At 37.7% G+C, this 9,638-nt stretch overlaps 1 protein-coding gene across 1 annotated transcript; it reads right to left on the bottom strand.

Annotated features, from left to right (window-relative positions):
- Positions 1–613: 613 nt before the first annotated feature.
- Positions 614–2,663, bottom strand: LOC119765142 (AT-rich interactive domain-containing protein 2-like). The gene is made up of 3 exons (XM_038248367.1): positions 2,187–2,663; positions 867–1,000; positions 614–806 (listed from the first exon to the last, which is right to left on the bottom strand). Exons 1-3 carry the CDS (start codon positions 2,330–2,332, stop codon positions 790–792), a joined length of 297 nt encoding a protein of 98 aa, XP_038104295.1. The 5' UTR covers positions 2,333–2,663; the 3' UTR covers positions 614–789.
- Between the last annotated feature and the right edge of the window lie 6,975 nt (positions 2,664–9,638).

Genomic DNA, 9,638 nt, shown 5'->3' with positions numbered 1-9,638 from the left:
CACCTTACCCTACTATCACTTTTACAACCCAAAAATTTCCCCACTATCGCTGCTCTTCCCCCTCCCCCTCGCCGGTCATATTGAAAAGTTGTTCTGGCGTTGACGTGCTCGTGTCAAAGGGGGGGGGGGGGGGGGGAAATGACTCCATTTCCAAGCGGGTACGTCCGTCCGGCAGCGATGCCATTGTCTTTCTCGGGGTCCAGTTTGAACCGAGGGGCACTTGAAGCAGTTTTTGATGCTACCATGCATTTATGGAACAAAATCGTTGTATCGGTAAAAGTGTTTTACTTTTAATTGGAAAAGAAACCTTTTATGGCAAGAATAAACAACATTTAATAATACAGTGTTAATTTCATAAAAAAATGTGCTTAAGTAAGTTAAAAAAACATGTTGTTATTGTATTTAACGCTTCTGGCTAACATCCGAGTCCAAGCTGTACCGATTATAACGGTACGTCAACGGTAACTTCCGAAGACCCCAAGCTGGACGGTTCCGGATGGACGTTTCGACGCGGGACAGCAAAGTAGCGAACAGGATGGTCCATCAGGACAGGTTTGGAGAAGTTGGCTGTTGATTCGGGAAGGGTGGTCGACGACGCGACGTTTCCCGGCTGAGAAGTGAAGTGCCTGAACAGGGAGTTCCAGAACCTGGAAGCGCATCCGGAACATGGGGTTGATGAGGCCCTCGGAACGGAATTTGATTTCGAGCACTTCATCCTCCTTCCACAATGACACAGATTTTTCATGCTCGCTGTCCCCAGCTGAAGCTGCGCCGTCGCGATGTGAGCGTTTATGGGCGGGAAGTTGCTAAAAGAGGTGGAAAGTAAGGGAAGTTGGCTAGCCACTGCACACATCCTCAATACTCACCGGTGTTGTGAACGGCCGACATCGAGTGCAACATCCGCGCTGACCACATCCGATTATGCCGCTTCTTGCCGTCCTCCTCTTCTTCGGATCCTTTCTCGTACTTGTCCAAAAATCGGATGTTATTCTTCTTCAACCAGGCCCGTGATACTGACGTAGCTTGCTGAAGCCGCCACCAAATGTTTGGTGGCGCTGTTTCGGGAATAACATTTCAGAGGTCACAAATCAAAATATAATAAGTCTTAATTATTTTTTTGGAAAATAATCCTGTAGCTGCTCATATTGATTCTTTTCATTAAAATAAACCATAAATGCCGCCACCAACAATATATGTTTAGCATCAGGTCTCAGGCAAAGCTTCCCAGCAGGTGTCTTTTTCAAATCCTCTGAAATGTCTTCCGCAAGTTCTTATTTGGCCAATGAACTTACAGATCATCATAATGTTAATTTAAATCTGCAATTTGAGGCGGTTGGACTCAACCATGTTGTTGGGAAACCTTAAGAGCGAGTCCACGAACAGGGCATAGCCTAGGGCATAGCCCATTGTTAGGGACGTTATGGGGCTCACGTTGTGGGGCTTTACAAAAAAGCATGTTTTTGAGTCAAACAAACCAACTTCTATGGTACCCCGTGGTTTGAATGTGTTGGTAAATTTTCGACAAGAAAGCCAAAACAGCTGTTTTTAGACATAAAAGTTCAAATTTAGAAACTAATTTTGTTGTTTTGTGTCTATTCCTACTGAAACAAATTAAAAAATATTCAAATACAAGTTCTTCCCGGCAAACTTCGTCCTGCCATTTTTAAGTTTCCTGACGTTTCTTGCTTGTTTGCTAATTTAGCCTCCAGTGATCAAAATTTTATTTTACGCAGCTTTTCCCATACAATCTGCAGATTTTCCGGAATCGGTTCCAGAGTGGCCAAAGTTGTAACTTTTTGGCGTAAGAACCTTCCTTGGGCTTATACGAACCCAACGCAACAAAAAGCACCTCGAACCGACGCGCCGTATTGAACTGATTCGCGTTCGAACAAAACCGTCGAAATTTTTTATATATATATATATAGATTGTGCAAAAACATTGCTAAAATCACTTCTCAATTCACCCCATGTGTCTCGATTTGCCCCGGATAATGGTACACATTTAATTTCATTTTAACTAACGAAACAAAAATAAAGAAAAAAAATATTTTCGTCTTTTCGATTTTGCGCCCTTTTCGTCATGTTACTCCCCATAATTTTGACACTAGACACCAAAACTTTGGTACTTTTTAGGCTTCAGTGACATTGTATGCAGATGACAGCCGAAGCATCCCCGTGTCTTCAACGCAATCTCCTTGTTCACGCAATGCGTCGGCAGCGCCATCTCCTTGATGATCTCGTCCCAGTCCTCGCGGGAATCGACCTTCATCCACCAATCCCGGGTCACCACCACCGAATACAACCGGTTCGAATCTACATTCCTACCACCCATCCTACAAAAACAAACAAAATCAATTACAAAACACCCAAGCTTCCTTCTAACCCATTCCGGTCGTGAAACAGCTGCAGGTCCTGCAGGAAGCTGCAGCCATGGCCTTTTCGAACCCTCAACCTCGTCCCGCACAAGCACCACCAAAGCACCACCCTCCTTAGCCGGCGTTTTGCTGCTGCTGTTTGGCTTACGAAGATGTCCGCACCGAGGTCCGCACTCGAGTCCTGGCTGCCGCCGCGGTCGGCTTTGATTCGCGTTCTGGACTCACCAGGCACCACCGGACCCACCAAAATATTTGTTTACATTTGGAACTTAGGCGTACACGGTTGCACGAGAACGTCAAAATGAAAGAAATTATACAGTCGTATTAAAAGTTAAGACTTTTAAATCAGTTAGTAAGGAGATTTTCAAAAACTGTAGCAGTAAAAGTTTTCATTTTTAAAACAAGAAAAAAACTTTCCCTTCACCAAATTTTAGCAACTTTTTAATTCAAAAGTAAGTTACTTTTGTCATTACAGTAATATTTTTTTTTGTGTGTGGTCAAATTCATAAACATAATCAAAACATAAACAAACAAACGTGAGCAATTTTAGCATAGACAAACAGACGTAAATCCTTGAACAATTTTCTTTAAAATCCATCGCTCACTCTTTACTAGCGTCATCTAGTTGTGAACGTGCAGACTCAAGGAACTGTCAAACGCGTGTAAATGATCTGTGGTGAATTCAAATAGCCGTGGTGAGTGATCATCACTCGTTACTAGAGCCACCTAGTTGTGAACGCGAGAACCTTAAACCGTGCAGTTTGAAGCAACTGTCAACGAGCTGAGGTGAATTCACAATTGCAGTGGTGAGTTTAAAATGACTTTTTTGACAACAATAAAAACAATGACTGTTGTTTGATGAACTATTTTTGACATTCTCCGAGTTATTTTGACATTCTTTGAATTATTTTGACCTCTTTTTCGTAAAATGTTCTCAACTGTTCTTCATTGACCCGTTCCCAATTTCCTCTTCACCAAAAAAAGTATCTAAATGTTTTCATTTTTTTGTGTTTCCTCAATCCCCGAAAAAGGACACAACATTCTTCGGAGTTTGATAGCGCGGTGATAAGGGTTGAATGGCGTTTTTTGTTTGTTTTGTCTTCCCTTGTTACAAGCTCCTTCTGTTGGCATTTTGTTTCCTTCTCCTGAAATTGAACTCACGCGGTGAAGTCCACCCGGATCTCTGGAAGTCATTAAATTTCCTGGATATTTTGTCGTTTTTTTTTGTTGGCAGCATTTCCGGTGATAAGCTGGAGGTAATCTGCCGGTAGATTAATGGTGATAAGCTGCTTTTGTTTTGGACGAAAAGAAAAAAGGGAGGATAATTGACAGGCAGCTGTCACGGGTTTAACTTTGAGATAATTCAGAGGAAAACATAAATTTTATTTAAATCTCGTCTTAAAAGGTGTGGATGAGTCGTTCTGAATTAGCGTGTATGTTTTTGTAAGCAAAAAACAACTGTCACATAACGTCACCTAAAATTTGATTGACGTTGACTGCCCTTCAATATGATGCAGGTCAAGGTCATCTAACATCAAGGTAACAAAACTGTTAAAATTAATTTCTTCGAGATGATGGTAATTTTTTCAAATAAGTTTGATATTTTCTAACCATTTATTTAAAAAAAATTCTTCCAACATAACTTAGAAAAACAAATTTTCTCGGTTCAATGATGCATAAAATTGACAATGATGACGGTTCTTGTCACCTTTTTGGATAGGGGAAGCCGCCGCTGACGGATGTTTGGTCCTCATCCGAGCACCACCACGTAGATTGACGTGAGCACGGCCTCACATGATACGGTGGGTACGTGTAATATTTACTGTCTAACCCTGCAGCAAATGGGGATCCTGGGCTAAGGAGATGAAAATAATCGTGGGTTTTGATTTTGAAGTAAACGTCAAAATTTCAAGGTGCACAGATAAACAGACAGAAATCTTTTTTTAATTCAATAATTTGAATGTTTTGAAACTCACCACGGCAATTTGCAATTCACCACAGCTCACTGACACGCGATTGACCGTTGCTTGAAAATGCAACACATTCATGTAAATGGTGAGAAACGTGCGTTCACAACTAGGTGGAGCTAGTGAGAAGTGATTTATGGATTTTTTTTTGCAGAATTAAGTATGTTTGTCTGTGGTAGAAAAATAGATCTAGAAAAACATATTCATAAATTGTTTTCACAATTTTTTAATTACATTTTGATAGCTTTTTTTTTCAAAACAAATCAACAAAATTTGAATTATTTGGACAGTTCACTCATATTGCATTTCCTTCATTCAGGTTCAAGATCGATAAAGGGACGGATAACAGCAAAACAACATAGCATAACACGGAACCCAAACATCAAGTCAGGAAAAAGGCATACATGCAGTGTTTCCGATATGTTTTCCGACAACGACTTGTGACGATGGTGGTGAAAAAATACGGCAGTCTAAAATTGAAAATTAAGCCTTAAATTTAATATTGCCTAAAAAAAATCTTAAAACTAGTTTTTTCTGCAATTTTGTTTTTCAAATCTCGAATTTTCAACAGTTTAAATTTGGAGGAAATTTTACGAAAAAAAAAGTGACAGCAAACAAAAAAATATTTAAAGGGGAAAGTAATGTGGTTTTAGTGCAGAAACTCACCACAGAAAATTTGAACTCACCACCACGTATTTACGCGCGTTTGACAGTTGCTTGAATCTGTATGCACGCACACAATCTTTTATTGCTGATTGTGCGCGCGTTCTCACAAAGATGGCTCTAGTGAGGAGTCACTGATTTAATGTTTGATCACAGACAAACAGACGTAGTTTCATTTGAGCACATTTTCAGAAATGCATGATGCAAATTCAAGCAACTGTCAAACGTGATTAAATTAAGGGTGGTGAATTACAAAATTTTGTGTTGAGTTTCTACACTTTAACAACACAACTTTCCCCTTTCAAGATTTTTTATTAAGAAAAATCACTTTTTTTCCGTCAAATTTCCACCAAAACCTTCACCGATTCCACGGCAGGTCCAAGAGGACGCTGTTGTCACCATCGCCGCCGGGGCCATGTTTTATTGCATTGTTGTGAGTGTGGCGGCGGCGTAACTCTTGTTAACGCGCTCGCCTCTCTCTCGAAGGTAATTGGAAAAATGGCTGAAGATATTCGCATCCGTTGAGGGGGCTCCTTGAAGGGTTTTTTTGGGGTGAAAAGATGCGTTTGGCAAGATTGGAAGGCTTTTCTTTCTCATATAAATAAAAGAGGAAAAGGTGAAGATTGGCGAAATTGCGGTACTCAAATAAAGGTGGGTTTGTTTTCTTTGTGGGGTGTGATTTTACCATTTGAGTGGATCAAAAAACAGTTTTTCAAAGTGATGCCCTCTTTTTATTATCTTTTCCCAGATTTTGTTTGAATACCTCAATCAAACGTTTACCGAAGGTACGCAAGTTCAATTTTCCTACTGCTTCTATCTAAGGGAGTTTGTTTTTGCCTGTAACTTTCCTTCTCCGGTGCTCTTAGTTCAATATCGTTAATGGATTTTGTTGAAAAATGAGAGCCCCTTTTCGTAGAGGGTCGTTTATTGACAAATAATTCATCCATTGCGATGAAAAAGTCTTTTTATCAAACTTTTCTTTTGATGCTGTGGTTAATTAACAAAACTGTTTTTTTTCTTCTCTTTTTTACTTGAATAAAAAAAGGTCAAATTGAATGATCTAAAATTCACCACTGCAAGTTTTATTCACCACACGCAACTGTCAAACATGCAACTGTAAAACGCATTTAAATGATCTGTGGTGAATTTTAACTTGTCGTGGTGAGTATCTGATCATTCAAATAAACCGTAAAATAGTTGATGAAGGATTTAAAAAAATCACGTCTTCTTGTCTAAGATCAACACAATTTCAATTTTAAATTCCCTCCCTTCCTAGAAGTCCATCAGGATAAGCCTTACTCTCTAATTAGCAACACAACAAGGGGCCTGTCTCGTTGGAGGAAATCTTGTCCAGATGTGCCTCCGGATCAGGAGCAGAAACTTTTCAACCCCCTTCTAGTATTGTGAAGGAACAAATTACAACAAAGTTGTACTACTCGTTCGGAGAATCTGCGGATTGTACTTGTTTTGAAACAAAATGAAACTTTGTGCGATAATGGCGAGGGTCAGCCCAGGAAGTATAAAGTTGGGTTAGTTGATACCTTTTGGACGATGGGCTGTAATTTTGTGATGGACAGTTTCTTATGTTGGCAAAGGCAATCAGATGAGAAAATCAAAATTTATTCGGATCTCTTCGAACAGTCTAGAATGATCTAGAACTCACCACGGTCATTTTGAGTTCACCAATGCATTTTTATACGCGTTTGACAGTGGCATGTAACACACCACACATTTTGCGCAGTGTGCAAGTTCACAACTAGATGGCTCTGGTGAGAAATTGATGAATTTGTTTAATGATTTACGTCTATTTGTCTGTGATGGTAGTGCACTTGAAAACAACTCAAAGCAACTGTCAAATTGCATGTAAATTAACAGAAAAATTGCTTATTTCTAAATATTAATTTCCATAATTTCCAATTTGTCTGTGGTCCCACTTCGCAAACAAGCAAAGACTTTGATAGCAGCCTGTCAAAGTTTCAAAATTAAATTAAATCATGTTTACCACCTTTCCAACAAATGCTGCTGCCGACCCGAAAGAAAGAGCTGCGATACCATGAAAATATAATTAAATTAAGCGCCGCACAAGCGCGCCAGCGGGTAATCATCATCAAATTACGAAACAAGGATTTAAATTTCCAACCAATTAAAGATAATCGCGCCTAAAGATGGGCCCCCGCGCATCTTTTTCGTCAACAAGCAGCAGTTTGGCTGTCTGAAGTTTTTTGAAAGAACATTTCCCGAGTAACAGTTTGATAGAGCAAGGCTTCTGCGAATGTCATAATAGGTCACAGACAACTAGATTATTTTTTTACAATTTGAGGTCTTGAAATTTTGAAATCAGTGCCATCTGTTGACATAAAATGAAAACATTTTTTTCTAACTCATCTTCAAATGCATCATTCAAAATTACTAAAACGAAGGTGGCGCCACCAGAAAATATTGCGGTGAGTTTTGGAACTTCAACATCTTAAAACTGATTTAAAATTACATTTCTAAGCTTTTGTTTGTCTGTGCCACCTTTTCAATCGAGCTCCAGCATCGGCCAATAGCCAGTCAAGTCGGTGTCTACCCACTCGCGAAAAAAAAACAAGTTATTTCTTTTCGCAGTTCGAAGAGTTTTCCAACTTCAACTTTTCCTCTCGACTGAACTCGCCTGCAGACGGGGGAAAAATTTTACTCCAAAAGTTTTTTCCTCGACTCTTTTTGTTGAACCAATCGAATCGGAAGAAAACGCCAGCTGAACACTTGCGAACACTGAATTAGTAAAGTTGCTGTCCTGGTGGACGACTCTATTAGGAGTGGCTGCTGGCAGCACTGTTTCTGTGGAGTCTATTTGTGCAGGGGAAGTTCATATAAAAATCTCCGATTCCGCAACTCTCATTAGCAACATCCGGCTGGACGCGCTGTGAAATGGATCGGTTCAGACCAAGTTGTGAACGGGGTTGGGGCGTTCTGTCCCATGATACGGTTGATAAATCGTGATAATTTAAGCGTGGAGAAAGGAGGGGGATGCACTTTTTTAGCCGATTAAAGAGGACCCGTGTTGCAGGTTGTGCACTTCCGGAATGTCGAGTTTGTTATTGCATTATCAATTTTTATTTTGTCTGAAGCTCAGAAGGAGAATAATTTCAAGAATTTTGCTAGATTTCAAAAATAGAAATCTTTAAATCAATCAATAAATAATTTAACGGTCAATTTGAAAATATGAGGAAACTCACCACTGCAAGTTCTAATCACCACATCTCGTTTATTTGACATTTGTTTAAAAGCGTTACACGCACTCTTCCATCAATCTTTCTTTTGGTACAAGTATTAAAAACTAGATGGCACTATTAAGACATTTTTGCTTTACGTCTGTTTGTCTGTGGTAAAAGTCAAATTAAGATCATGAAAAAGTATTTTTTCCTTCATGTTTATAATCGTCAATAACAAACAACCTTGTTCGATAGAATTATCGTCGATTATATTATCGTCTAACGATAACGATAATGGTTATCGTTATCGTCGGGACGATAACAATAATCTAACGTTATCGTTATCTCGATAATTCTATCGGCAAAAATCTTATCGCCGATAACAGACGATAACTCATTTTTAAAATCTTTCATAAACTTACTTAATCCATCAATATAATGTAAAATTTTATTTTTTTTAAGTAATATTTTTTAAAATTTGCAATATGGGTATCAAACGACTTCAAATTTTGCATGAATTTTCACTGTTTTAGAGTTTTTTAATGAAATACTAAAATTTTCACAAAATTCCGTATTTTTTTGAAAATACTCAAATTTTTGTAATTCGCAATTACAAATGTGAAAATTTGAGTATTTCATTCAAAAATCTCTAAAACAGTTAAAATACATGTAAAATTTAGAATCGTTTGATACACATACTGCGAATTATAAAAAAATTAGTATTTTCGAGAAAAGACGGTATTTTGTGAAAATTTCAGTATTTCATTAAAAAACTATAAAACAGTTAAAATACATGCAAAATTTCGAATCGTTTGATAACCATATTGCGAATCAGAAAATTTTTAGTATTTTCGAGAAAATACGGTATTTTGTGAAAATTTGTAGTTTGTGAAAATTTGAGTACTTCATTCAAAAAAACTCTAAAACAGTGAAAATGCGTGAACAATTTCGAATCAATTGATACCCATATTGCAAATGATACAAAATTTAGTATTTTCGAGAAAATACGTTATTTCGTGAAAATTTCAGTATTTCATTATAAAAACTCTAAAACAGAGAAATTGCAGGCAAAATTTCGAATCGTTTGATAACCACATTGCGAATAATAAAAATTTGAGTATGTTCGAGAAAAAACGGTATTTTTTGAAAATTTCAATATATTTCATTCAAAAATCTCTAAAACAGTTAAAATACGTGCAAAATTTGGAAATTTGCGAGTTTTTAAAATTTTTGAGTATTTTCGAGAAAATACGGTATATTGTGAAAATTTGAGTATATCATTCAAAAAAAAAAAAAAAAGACTCTAAAACAGTAAAAATGCATGCAAAATTTCGAATTCGGTATCAAACCATATTGTCAATTATAAAAATTTGAGTATTTTCGAGAAAGTACGATATTTTGTGAAAATTTCAGTATTTCATTAAAAAAAAACTCTAAAA

The sequence above is a fragment of the Culex quinquefasciatus genome, chromosome 1, assembly GCF_015732765.1.
Source record: "Culex quinquefasciatus strain JHB chromosome 1, VPISU_Cqui_1.0_pri_paternal, whole genome shotgun sequence".
Classification (NCBI taxonomy): Eukaryota; Metazoa; Arthropoda; class Insecta; order Diptera; family Culicidae; genus Culex; species Culex quinquefasciatus.
The sequence above is the reverse complement of the archived record's forward strand: the minus strand, read 5'-3'. Positions and strand labels throughout refer to the sequence as shown.